This window comes from Molossus molossus, unplaced genomic scaffold (assembly GCF_014108415.1).
Source record: "Molossus molossus isolate mMolMol1 unplaced genomic scaffold, mMolMol1.p scaffold_m16_p_5, whole genome shotgun sequence".
NCBI classification, from domain to species: domain Eukaryota; kingdom Metazoa; phylum Chordata; class Mammalia; order Chiroptera; family Molossidae; genus Molossus; species Molossus molossus.
In genome coordinates, this window is record NW_023425388.1 from 65,423,731 (window position 1) to 65,438,058 (window position 14,328).

The 14,328-nt window shown below is 33.3% G+C and overlaps 1 protein-coding gene across 1 annotated transcript in view; it reads right to left on the minus strand.

The window, feature by feature from the left end:
- Window positions 1-14,328, minus strand: part of STXBP5L (syntaxin binding protein 5 like) — a 304,365-nt gene that overhangs the window by 257,811 nt on the left and 32,226 nt on the right. Inside the window, exons 4-5 of the mRNA XM_036243664.1 lie at window positions 9,226-9,307; window positions 2,405-2,505 (exon numbers count right to left, since the gene is read on the minus strand). Coding sequence (XP_036099557.1) covers window positions 2,405-2,505; window positions 9,226-9,307 — 183 coding nt within the window. The remainder of the gene's footprint in view (window positions 1-2,404; window positions 2,506-9,225; window positions 9,308-14,328) is intronic.

The following is a 14,328-nucleotide window of genomic DNA, read 5'->3' on the forward strand; positions in this document are numbered from 1 at the left end:
CCACCTGCAGCCTGGAGTCGGGGTTTCATACTCAGCCTTTCTGGGGGTGATCTGTTTTCTGAATGAGGATCAGGCTATTGGAAGAAAACTCAAGTTTGTACACTTTTCCCCACAGGTGAGAAGCAGTTATAATAGATTTGAATTTTTTCAATTTTTTGCTCTTTAGACATTTAAAAGAAAAAGAGGTTTTGCTTTTTAACTTTTAGCACCACTTTGTGGTTTATTTTTTTATTTTATTTTTTTTAAATTAATTTATTTCTGTTACAGATGTTTCTCCTTTTTTCCCTATTGACACCCTCCTCCCCATCCTCCCCCGCCCCTCCATCCCCAGCTTTGTTGTCCATGTCCATCAGTTATGCGTATATGCATCTAAGTTCTATGGTTTATCCCTTCCCCCCTCTTCTGAGGATTGTCAGTCTGTACCCTACTTTCACATCTCTGGGTCTATCCTGTTCCTCAGACTGTTAATGTTCATTATACACTTAATAGCCTCAGATCCCTTTACAGAGCCCCAGGGTTTCCGTTTTTGGTTCTTTGTTTTTTGTCTTATTTATGGAGAAAGAAATGGTCAATTTGTTCAAGTCACTGTGAGGCCCCCACTCAGACTCAGCCCTGGCTCTCCCTTCATACTTGGAACCAAAGTTACAGAAATATATTAAAATAATAATACAAAACTGTTTTTTGCCTTATTATGCAGAAGTATAAGGTGATTTCTTTTTTCAGTTTGTTTTTTATTTAAAAACGGAACAAATGTAAATAGTTTATTAATAAAAATATATGATGTTAATAAATGTTTAACCTACATATACTTTATAGAAACAAAAACAAAACAAAAAAAGAATTGGCAATCACATATCAATCATTTCTTCCCCCCAAAAGGGACATAAAACAGCCACAACATGTCCTTCAACATTCCAGTTGTGAAGGGAAAATAACCCATTCTGTCCAGCTACACAAAAGTGTATGGCCAAAATATTCAGACCACTGAAACAAACAAAAAATTAGGATGGCAATATCTGAGTAGGTAATATTTTTAGTGGTAAAGAGATAGTAATAGTGTAACATTTCGATTGATCTTTAAATGTAATATCCTGAAATCTGTTATGTTATTTTAAAATTTAAATAACCAAAATTAGATCTAATCTAAAGAAAGAATTCCTATCTAATTTTAGCAAATATCTAAAATATAATTATCCGCAATGAAAAATACTGGATACAACAAAAATTTCCATTGATACTTAAATCCTAAACTACTATGAATATAATATTCATGAATACTACTCAAAATATTGAGATTAATAATTTAAATAGTATAGTATGCATATGAGAAGAAAAAGAAAGAGCTTCAGAAAAGAACCTCTGTATAGCTGCCAACCTTTTTTCTCATTATTCCTATGAAAACAGGTTTACTTCATTAAGCACTGCCCACATAGTGATGATTGCTTATGAGCTATTACCATTCAACAAAAGAAAATTAATACTATCTTGAGCTCTCAGAAATTATTGCCTGCCTCTATTATTCAACTACTTCAGTTTGAATAGAACTTGCTAATCTGTGTAAATTTATTTCTCAGAAGTTTCTTTTTCTTTCATGAACATCAAGTTCTCCCGTGATGGCTCTTCTCATTCACTGTAAATCGTGTGATTGTTTCCCAAATAATAAATAAATATCAGAATATTTTATAGTTAAAGTACAAAGACAGATAATTAAATACAAATTTTACTTCATCTCAAAGTATATTATCAGTTACGTGGATGTGTGTTATATTCCAGGCCTGACTGAATCCAACATTAGAAATGTTAAAACTTGGTACAATTTGTTGCAAATAAAATCTAATAACTTTCCATATCCATTCATGTGATTTTTTCTTTCTGATTATTAATATTTCATTCTAAAATGGGGAATCTGAATTTTGATCAAATTACCATCTTAAACATTAACCTTGGATATGCAGTGTTGCTGAACAGTTACTACCAACATTTTTGGATATCTAAAACTTTTGTCTCAGCATTTTTTTTCATGTAAAAAAAATATTTAAGCAAAAGGATGAAAGTGTAGAAAGTAACTGCCATGATCAAAGGTATAGAAATACATTTACTATTTACTTGACTCTTAAATTTTAGGTCAGGGTTTGCAGCACCCTGGAAAAAGACTATATCATTGCTGAAATGCTGGTATTTGGTGAGGAGAACAAAAATGTTAGAAATTTTCCATTAAGATGACTGAATCTATATCAACTATGAATTTTCTATAAAAACTAACTATTATAAAAACAATCATAAACATTAAATTATTTTTAGCTATTAAGTTATGGGGAAAAAGCCTTTTGAAAGTTAATCTGTAACTTGCTCAGGAAATAATTGTGTTATACATTAATAAACTGTTTAAGTCATACATTCTTACCGTTCTCGATTAAATTTAAGAGAATGAAGAATAGCTGGTCTTTTTTGTCTAAGGTTCCACAAATGAAGTGTATCATCTGAACTTGCACTGACTAAAGCACCCTGCAACAAAAAGAAAACAAATTTAATGAGTGATTACTTAACTTAAAATTTTTTGTGTAGCAAAAACAAGCTAATTTACTGAATTTTTCACTGCTTGAAGAGTTATCTGTGTATATATATAACCTAGAAATACCAGGAAGTTCAACTGCACATGCTTCAATCAGGAAGGCTAAGAATGCTGAAGTGGAAGAAGCAAGTAAACTACAGCACAGGGACTGGTCAGGATGACTAGCTCAAGGAATATGCATATACCAGTAGAGAGGAATAATTACTGTAAGCATCACTGTGCTTTTTATTAAGGAATTTTTTCCTACTGTCTTTGGAAAAAACTTAGTTTAATTTTTTGTTTCTATTATTCACATATATACTATATAGCTTTGCAGAGAAGCAAATATCCAACCACGTTCTAAAATTCAATCTAGTCATATAAAAATTCTCAGTTTGTAAGAATTTTCTATATACTATAGTTGGAAAGCATATATTCTTCCTAAAAAGTATATTTGGTATAATTTAATTGTTTTTATAGTTCAAGAAGCTTCATCTATGATAAAAGAAAACATTTTTTTCCAACTAGAATTCAGTATAACTTCAAACATAATGTTAGATTCTTTTTATACAAAACCCCAAATACAAATAAATCCTATTTCAAATACAATAGGCTGTTTTCTACTTCTTAATATGGCAGACACCATTTGGATATATATATACACACATACACAGACTTAAATTATTTATTTCATTGAGTGTAGTAACATCATCATAAATGATGTCAGAACTTTTATACTTATGAGCTTCGCAGCTAAAAATGTCACTGCTTGCCCTATGAAAGAGCCTGAAGTTACTCTAGAGCAGTGGTTCTCAACCTTCCTAATGCCGCAACCCTGAATACAGTTCCTCATGTTGTGGTGACCCCCAACCATAAAATTATTTTTGTTGCTACTTCATAACTGTAATTTTGTTACTGTTATGAATCGCCATCAGAAATATCTGTTTTCCGATGGTTTTAGGTGACCCACAGATTGAGAACCGCTGCTCCAGAGTATCAAAATGTGTTCTGTAAGAGTAATCTTGCAGAATCATGGTGATTCTGAGATACCTAAAATTCTTTTCATATTTTCCAAAGTACTGTGTTACAAGTAAGCTTTCATAGTTTGTAACATTTAGATGCTACAAAGAACTATATTGAAATCCCTAAGATATATTTCTTCTTCAGGAATTTGAGAAGAATGAATCTAAATGCCCCTTCATAACAATTTCTAAGACAAAAATACTCATGTATCCCATAATGGATCTCTTTATATTCTGTACCTGTGATTTTAGCATCAAAGAAGAATAACTTTTAAAACACCAATCATAATCAGAGTATATCCATCTAAAAATGTTTTAAAATTATTATAATTTTCATATTTGCATATAAATGTATAAAAACATATTCAAAGAGGTATACATTGATATATACACTTTAACATGAACTTATAGATAATTGCATTCCATGCAATAAAATGTACCCTATACATGCCTTGAGGATTTTTGCTTGTTTGCTTGTTTTATTTGTAAACTATTCCCAAATATTTTATATATACAAACTGTAAAATTACTAGGATTATTTGGAAGTGCTTAATAAACTAAAAAAAAATTATTTTTAAAATATAGGATACTGATCTCATTTCTCAGGAAAGTAGAAATTCACTTGGGATAGGGTGAGGATAAAATGTAATATAGAAAATTAATAAAACATTCTTCACAGTAAATAGTTATGTGCTATATAAAAGATACAATATGCCAAAGGTAATGGAATTAAAGCTACATATATCAATAATAAATTAGTGTAATAGCTGAATAAATCTAGGGAGGAAGTCAGTATTATTAAATCTATAACAAAAGTAGGAGGTAACATCATTGGAGGGAAATGAACAGGATCACTGAGCATAACAGCATCAACAGAGATAGGATACATGAAAGTAAGCACATCATCATTGTGTATAGGGTTCATTTACAAACAAAGTGAATCTACAAAAAGCACTACTAAGGAAGAGCTATGAAAACATTAAAAACTGTGAACAAAAACAGCAGTCATGTGGTCAGAAACTGTAAAGTTTGGAAAAAAGTACAGAAGCTGAGTGTGAAGTAGACCAAGGTGAGTAGTTTAGGATAAACCATGTAAACAATGGAAAGATGTTGAAGGCTTGTCTTTATATTTTCTTAGTTATGTAGCACAAGGAAAACATGGGGCTTTAAAGACAATTCTCAGAAAACTGAACCCAGAGGAAATACTAGAAGACAATTTATGCCTGCTAGTACACACCCATGCTGAAGGCTAAAGACTGAGATCTCTCAACTAAAAACAATGAGACTCCAAAAAGGTTGTCATTGTAAATACTAATGACTAGTTATTATAATGTAAAGGTTTTTTTGTTTTGTTTTATCCTTATTTGAGGACATCTGCATTTATCTTCAGGTAGAGTGGGAAGGGAGAGAGGGGGGAAGAGAGAGAGAGAAACATCTACGTGAGAGAGACACATTGAGTGGCTGCCACCCACACAATCCCAACTGGGGCAGAGGACAAACTGCAAACCAGGTATGTGCCCTAGTGAGAACTGAACTTGGGACTCTGGTCCACAGGCCGACGTTCTAACCACTGAGCAAAACTGAACAGGGCATGAAAAGTTTTTAAAATATTTTCCTTTTCTTCCTCATCTCCCTCTCTCATTTTTGTACTCTATAGCAAGTATGTCTATAACGTGAAATATGCTAGGATTGTCAATAAGAAGAATCTCACAACCTTATGAGAAAGATTTTGAGCCAAGAGAAGTAAAAAAGTGAACATCTGCCATTATCACAAATTGTTCATGCCTCAGGTGTCTCTGATATGAAGTTCCATAAACTTTGGTATTTGTGTTTATGATTACAAATGCTCAGAAAGCGGCACATACACAAATATATGGAGACATTCAATTAAAAATCATTATTCATGCCACAAGAGAGCCATCAGTATTATCTCTTTCTTTTCTCTCTCTCAAGTCACTCAGTTCAATCTGCTAAGTGCCTTAAGGAGATTTGGTATGGCACAAACTCTTAGAGCATTTTTGCATTAACTGTCTCACTTAACATAAAAGAGCTCTAGAACACTCAAAGATCCACTGTAAAAATCTGAGTCAAGAATTATCAGAAAGAGATATTAAACAAACAATCCCATTTATAATTGCATTTTAAAAAGATACCTGGGAATAACTTTAACCAAGGAGGTAAAAGATTATACTTGAGAAACTATAAGACATTGAAGAAAGAAATTAAAGATAGAAATAAGTGAAAACATATACCATGCTGATAGATAGGGAAACAAACACAGTTAAATGTCCATACTATCCAAAGCAACATATAGATTCAATGCAATCCCTATCAAAATATCAATGGCATTTTTCACAGAACTAAAACAAATAATCCTAAAATTTATATGGAACCACCAAAGACCCCAAAAAATCAAAGCAATCTTGAGAAAGAAGAATAAAGTTTAAGATATCATACTACCTGATATAAAACTGTACTGAGCCTGGCTGGTGTGGCTCAGCAGTTAGAGCATTGGCCTGTGGTCCAGAGAGACCTGGGTTCGGTTCCTGATAAGGGCACATACCTCGGTTGTAGTTTGTCCCCCCTCCTTGGTTGGGTCGTGCGGGTGGCAACCACTTGATGTGTCCCTTTCACATTGATGTTTCTCTCTCTCTCCCTCCCACTCTATCTGAACAAAATATGGAAAAATGTCCTCAGGTAAGGATTTAAAAAAGCTGCACTGAAAGGCTATAATAATCAAAAAGCATGGTACTAGCATAAAAACAAACATAACCAATGGAACAGGATAGAGAACCCAGAAATAAATCCATACCTATATGGTCAATTCATCTATGACAAAGGAGGCAAGAATATACAATGGGGTTAAGACTGCCTCCTTCAATAAATGGTGTTGGGAAAACTGGATAGGCAGATGCATACGAATGAAACTGGATCACTTTCTTATACCATATACAAGAACTAAATTCAAAATGGATTAAAGACTTAAATGTAAGATCAAAAACCATAAAAAGCCTAGAAGAAACATAGGCAATAAACTCTTTGATATCACTCTTAGAATTTTTTTTTTTTTTATATATATGTCTCCTCAGGCAAGGAAAACAACAACAAAAAATAGTAAATGAACAAGTGGAACTAAATCAAACTAAAGAGATTTTTGTTTTTCGTTTTTTGTTTTTGCACAGTGAAGGAAACCATCAACAAAACGACAACCAACTGAATGGGAGAAGATATTTGCTAATGATATATCTGATAAAGAGTTAATGTCCAAAATATATAAGGAACTCATATAACTTAACACCAAAATAACAATTCAATTAAAAAGGCAGAGGACCTACACAGACATTTCTCCAATGAAGACATATGGATGGCCAATGGATGTATGAAAAGATGCTCAAATCACTAGTCATCAGGGAAATGCAAATTAAAACCACAATGAGACACCTGTCAGAATGGATATCAATAAATCAATGAACAACAAGAGTTGGCAAGGATATAGAGAAAAGGGAACCCTTGTGCACTGTTGGAGAGATTGTGAATTGGTGAAATCATTATGAAAAACAGTATGGAGCCCGGCTAGTGTGGCTCAGTGGATTTAGTGTCATCCCATGCACCAAAAAGGTTACTGGTTTGATTTCTGGTCAGGGCACATGCCTGGGTTGTGGGCTCAATCCCCAATCAGGGGCATGCAGGAGGCAGCTGATCAATGTTTCTCTCTCATAGATGTTTCTGTCTCTTTCTCTCCTTCTCTCTTCATCTGTCTAAAAAAAAATCAATAAAAATCTATTTTTAAAAAATAATTACAGCCCTTGTTTGTTTGGCTCAGCGGTTAGAGCATCAGCCCATGGACCAAGGAGTTGTGGGTTTGAGTCCAGTCAGGGCCATGTACCTCAGTTGTGGTTTAGTTCTAGGCCCTGGTTGGGGTCATGTGGGAGGCAACCAATCAATATGTCTCTCTCACATCAATGTCTCTATCTCTCTCTCCCCCTCCCACTTTATCTGAAGATAAACAGAAAAAGATCCTTGGGTGAGGATTTAAAAATAATAATAATAATAATTAGAAAAAATGAAAACAGTATGCAGTTTCCTCAAAAAATTAAAAGCAGAACTACCATATGATCCAGCTATTCTACTTTTCGGTATTTATCTGAAGAAATCCCCACTCTTTCAAAGACATATGCACCCTTATGTTCACTCCAGCATTATTTATAATAGCCAAATTATGCAAGCAATGATAGATGAATGGACAAAGAAGTGGTACATATATACAATGGAATATTACTCAGCTATAAAAACATAAAATCTTGCCATTTGCAACAACATGAATGAACCTAGGGGGTATTATGCTAACTGAAAAAAGTCAGACAGAGAAAGAAAAATACTATATGATTTCACTTATATGTTACATCTAAAAAAAACAAAATAAATGAATAAACAAAATAGAAACAAATTCATAGATACAGTGAACATTTGATTTTGCTCAGAGGGTTGGGACAATGGGTCAAAAGAAGGAAGGGATTAAGATGCACAAATTGCCAGTTAGAAAAGCAGTCACATGGATGTGAATGAAGTACAGTGTATGGAATATAGTCAATAACATTGCAATAACTATGGTGTCATGTGGGTGCCAGATTTATTGGGGTGATCACTACATAAGTTATAAAATGTGTAATCACTATTGTACACCTGCAAATAATACAATATTGTATCTCAACTACAATTGGAATATTTTAAAACCTTTTTTTTTTTAAAAAAAAGATCTATGCCCTGTCCAGTATGGCTCAGTTGGCACTAAAAGGTTGCCAGTTGGTTCCCCGTCAGGGCACACACCCAGATTTCGGGCTTGATCCCTGGTAGGGGGTGTGCAGGAGGTAACTGATCAATATTTCACTCTCTCCCTTCCTTTCTCTAAAAAATAAAATTTTTAAAAGTTAATAAAAAAATCTTTTAAAAAAAAATGAAAGATCTATGAGATGGCCATTCAGACCAAATAAAACATCTTCCCACTCAAAGAAAAAAAACAATAATCTGAGTCAAGATGGCCTTCAGTAGCCTTCAACTAATAGAAGATCTCCAACCTTTCTGAGCTTTATAAATACATACTTTGTCTTAGTGAGTTCCTAATTACCATAGGTTTATAAAAATAAGGATAGACAGCCAATTGTCATAATAGCTATGGATACATAAATAAACAGTCCATACATATACCAACAAATGCATAAGGAGACATACACAGATAAAAGAGCCGATAGGTAAATAAGTGAAAAGATCATTTCATGGAAGATAAACATAAAATATTAAATTAGTGCTGGATTATAAAATTTAAGTTGGTGGGCAGAGACTGTATAGAAGAAAAGTTTTATGGTCAATGAATCAAGCAAAAGATGTCAGTAATATTTAAAAAACATTTAAATAATCTATAAATTATTCTACACACAGTAACACAGGATCTTCTAATATATACAACTTTTTCTTTTAAAATTTAATAAATTGATAAATACTAAAGTACAGTTTTTATGGAAACTTTGACCATGAATAATACTGCATACATATATATCTTTAAGCATTTAGCGTCAAAATGTAAAAAAGACATCAATGAATGCAGCATGTAAGTGTGGGTGTGAAAGAGAGATAAACAGTTGAGAAAATCCTTACCTCATTGATTAAGAATTGGAGCTGCAGGACAGCTGCACCACTTTCATGTTGGCAATAACAATCAACACCAGGTCTCCCGAGTCTAATATAAATAAAAGTCAAGGATTCTAACATTTTATTTATTTGTTACTTATTATTATTATTAATTTTTACTCCTCATCCGAGGATACTTTTCTATTTATTATCAGATAGAGTGGGGGGGGAGGGGAGAGAGAGAGAGAGAAAGAGAGAGAGAGATCGATGTGATAGAGCTACATCGACTGGTTGCCTCCCACACAACCTGACCAGGGCTGGGGACAAACTGCAACCAAGGTACATGCCCTTGGCTGGAATCAAATCCACAACTCATTGGTCCACAGGCTGACGCTCTAACCACTGAGCAAAACGGCCAGTGCAAGGATTCTAACATTTTAATTAGCATTTATTTTAATGAGAGAAAAATAAACTTACTTAATAAATGATACTTTGCTTTTTAATTATCCTAATTTTTATAAATAAAGAGTAGGAAAATCTTAGTTTTTGTTAATGTAAATTGCATTATATAGCACAGGATATCAGCAAAATGGCCAAATAAGACATCCCTCACATGTATCCCCCTCAACAAAAATAATTTGGTATCCATACACAAAAAAAATGACCTTCATGGGAGCCTTCAGATTCTAGAAGACTGAAATCTTGCTGCAGTCCCAGAATGAAGAGAGTTACAGGCTTACACCCAGATGCTAATATAGAAATAGCTCTGTAGCCCTGAGAACTCATCTACAGCCCTGTTTTGATTTTCATTTGTCACCAGCAAACGCCATACACCAAAGGACCCAGAAGAGTCAAGCCCACCCAAGCATCAGGTAATAGGCATAGAGACCTTAGTCCAAGTCGTAGACTGAGAAGAAACCTTTAAGCCAGCTCCAGCCTGTCTCAGCAGCAGTATGGAAGCCCCTGGAGGTAAAGCTGCCAAATATGATCAGATTATGTGTTCTGAAATAGCCCTGTAACTCAGCTCCATCCTCATTTCATAAACAGTGTCATGGGTACACGAACCCTCTCATCTGTACTCCTAGAGATCATGAAAGGGCCCTATGCTAGGCATTAGCTCACTGCCTCAGTCTATGCTGAGCTGCTGTGTCAAGCAGGTTGCTGGCACAGGCACAAAACAGGATAAATTTCTGTCTGTGCCCCCAGAGATCCTGAAAGGGCCCTCCCTATACATGGCCTTAACCCCGTTACAGTCCTAGTTACCCAGCAAATATTAACATAACTGGAGGGAGAAATAAACAGCAACACAATAACAGTAGGGGATTTAAATATCCAATTTTTAACATTGGAGAGATCATTCTTACAGAATTAATAAGGAATAAGTGAATATGAATAACACTATACATCAAATATACCTAACAGACATATATGGACCATCCAACAATACCAGAATATATATTCTTCTCAAGTGCACGTGGAATATTTTCCAGGATATATTATATGTTTGAACACATATGAAGCAAAAAGATTAAACCATATTTACTATCTTTTCTGACCACAATGGTATTAAACTAGAAATCAATAACAAGAGGAAAAGTGAAAGATTCATAAAATACATGAAAATTAACACAATCCTGAACCACCAATGAGTCAAATAAGAAAGCAAAAGGGAAATCACAAAGCATTTTCAAATAAGTGAAAATGGAAATAAAATATAACAAAACTTATGGAATGCAGGGAAAACAGTTCTAAGAGGAAAGTTTATAGTAATAAATGCCTACATTTAAAAAAAGAATGATCTCAAACAACCTAACTTGACACTTCAAGAAACAAGAAAAAGAACAAACTAAGCCCAAAGTTAGCAGAAGAAAGGAAATAATAAATGTTAGAGGGGAAAGAAATTAAATAGGGACTAGAAAGATATAAAAAAACAACAATAAAACTAAGAGCTTTTTTTTTTAAAAGAATTGACAAACCTAACCAAGAAAAAAAAAGGGAGGACTCAAATAAACGTATAAACAACAAAACGAAGAAACAACCTACAGAATGGGAGAAAATATTTGCTAAATATCACATAAGAGGTTAATATCAAAATATATGAGAAACATACAACTCAGTAGGGAAAAATGGGCAGAGGATCTGAGTGGACATTTTTCCAAGAAACCATATCAATGGCTAGTCGTACAAAAAAAGAAGCTCAACATCACTGATCAACAGAAAAATGTAAATCTAAACCTCACACCTGTTAGAATGGCTGTGATCAAAAAGACAAGAAATAACAAGTGTTAGCGAGGCTGTGGAGAAAAGGGAACCCTCATGTACCATTTGTGGAAATGTAAATTGGTACAGCCATTATGGGAAATAGTATAGAGGTTCCTCAAATGATGAAAAAGAGTGCTATCACATGATCCAGCAATTCTACTACTGGATATGTAGCCTAAGAAAATGAAATCACTCTTTCAAAGAGATACATGTATCCCCATATTCATTGTAGCATTATTTACAATAGCCAAGATAAGGAAACAACTTAAGTGTCCACTGATCAATGAATGAAGAAAAAAATGTGGTATATACAGGGTGGGGCAAAAGTAAGTTTACAGTTGTATGGAAAATTATACAATAATTAATAAATAATAATACAAAATAAACTCTGTGTTTCATGTACTCACAACTATAAACCTACTTTTGTCCCACCCTGTATACATACAATGGAAGATTATTCATCCATAAAAAAAGGATGTCATACCATTTGTGACCACATGGATGAACACTGAAGTCATTATGCTGAGTGAAATAAGTCAGACAGAGACAACTACTGTATTATCTCACATGTGTAGAATCTACAAAAGCAAATAAGCAAAAACACAAAAAAGATAGATACAGAGTACAGATGGGTGGTTACCAGAATTAGGGTTGAGGGTTGGGCTAAATCAGTAAAGGTAGTCAAAAGATACAAATTTCCAGTTATAAAATAAATAAGACCTAGGGATGTAATGCACAGCATGATAACTATAGTTAATAATACTGTATCGTATATTTGAAAGTTGATAAGATAGTAGACAACACAAGAAAAAAATCGTGACTATGTGTGATGATGCCTGTTAACTGGACTTACTATGGTGATCATTTCACAGTATACACAAATATCAAATCATTATATTGTACATCTGAAACAAACATAATGTTGTATGTTAATTATACCTCAAAAAGAAAAAATACAGAAAAAAAGATCTAGCAATATGTTGTCTATAATAAACTCACTTCAAATATAACGACATAGGTAAGTTTAACATAAAAGAATTAAAATAGATATACCATGCAAACATTATTTTTGTTGTTGTTAATCCTCATTGGAGGATATTTTTTCATTGCTTTTTCATTGAAGGGAGAGAAACAGTGATGTGAGAGAGACACATCGACTGGTTGCTTCCTGCATGACCCTGACCGAGGCTGGGGATCAAACCTGTAACCCAGATACATGTCCTTGACTGGAACTGAACCTGCAAGCCTTAGGTCTGAGGGCTGACAGTCTAACCACTGAGACAAATCAGCCAGGGCCAAATATTATTTTTTTAAAGCAGGAATTGCTATATTAAAATCAAATAAAGTTGATTTCAGAGCAAAGAACAAATAAAGACATTATATTATGACAAAGAGATCAATCCACTGGGAAGACATAACAATCATACATGTAGGGACACCAAACCAAAGAGTCCCAAAAAACAGTAAGCAAAAACTAATAGAGCTGAAAAGAAAAATAAATATATACAGAAATAGAGCTGGAGAATCAAATTTATGATAGAATCAACAAAATTAGCAAAGATATAGAACTCAACAACACAATCAACTAACAATATCTAATTAACAAACATGGAACCTTCTACTCAATATGAAAAGAATGCACAAGTTTTTACAGAGTCCACAGAGCATTCACCAAGACAGATCATATACTAGGCCACAAAACAAACCTTAACAGATTTTAAAAAACATAAATCATTCAGAGTTTGTTTTCAGACCACAATGAAATCAAACTAGAAATCAATAACAGGAAGACAACAAGAAAATGTCCAAACACTTATCAATTAAAACTCTTCTAAGAAATACATGGTTAAAAGAAGAAGTCTTGAAGGCAGTTTTAAAACTACATGTAACTGAATAGAAATGAAAACAAACATTAAAACTTGTAGGATCCACTGAAGCAGTGCTGAGAGGAGAATTAATAATGCTAAGTGCATACTTTTTAAAAGAGAAAGAATGTCAAATCAATAATCTAAGTTCCTACTTCAAGAAACTAGAAACTGGGGAAAAAAAAGAAAAGAGCAAAATAAGCTCAAAGACAAGCAAAGGAAGGAAATTAAGTCACTCTAAAACTAATACAATATTATATGTCAATCATAACTTAATTTTAAAAAGAAGATAAGCTGGAAAAATAATAAAAACAAAAAAAATGGAGGAAATCAATTATACCAAATGCTGGTTCCTAAAAAATAAATAAATAAAATGTATACGCTACTAGAGTAAGACTGACTACAAACTATCAAAATTTAAGTAAGATAAAACAGAAAACCAAAATAGCCCTAAAACTATTAAATAAGTTGAATTTATACTATAAAACCTCTCCTAAAATAATCACCAGGCCCAGGTACTTTCACTAGAGAATTCTACCAAACATCTAAAGAATAACATCAATTTTATTTACAGTCTCTTCCAGAAAACAGAGGAGGAGGCAACAGTTCTCAATTCACTTGTGAAGTTGGTATTACCCCAATATTAAAACTAGACAAAGGCAATACAAATAAAAAATTAACTCAAAATGGAACCTGTATTCAAATATAAAATGTAAAACTATTTTATTTTTTGGAAAAAAATAAAATAATGAAGATCCAGGGTTAGTAAAAGAGTTCTAAGAGGTGATACCAAAAGCACATGTATATAGGGAAAGCTGATAAACTATTCCCTGAAAGAGCCTGTTGAGAGAAAAAAGAGAATTTAAAGAATGGAAGAAAATAACTGTAAACCACATATCTGACAAAGAACTAATATTTAGAATACAGGGTGAAGCAAAAGGAGGTTTACAGTTGTGAGTGCATAAAACACAGAGTTTATTCTTGTATTATTATTATTATTAAT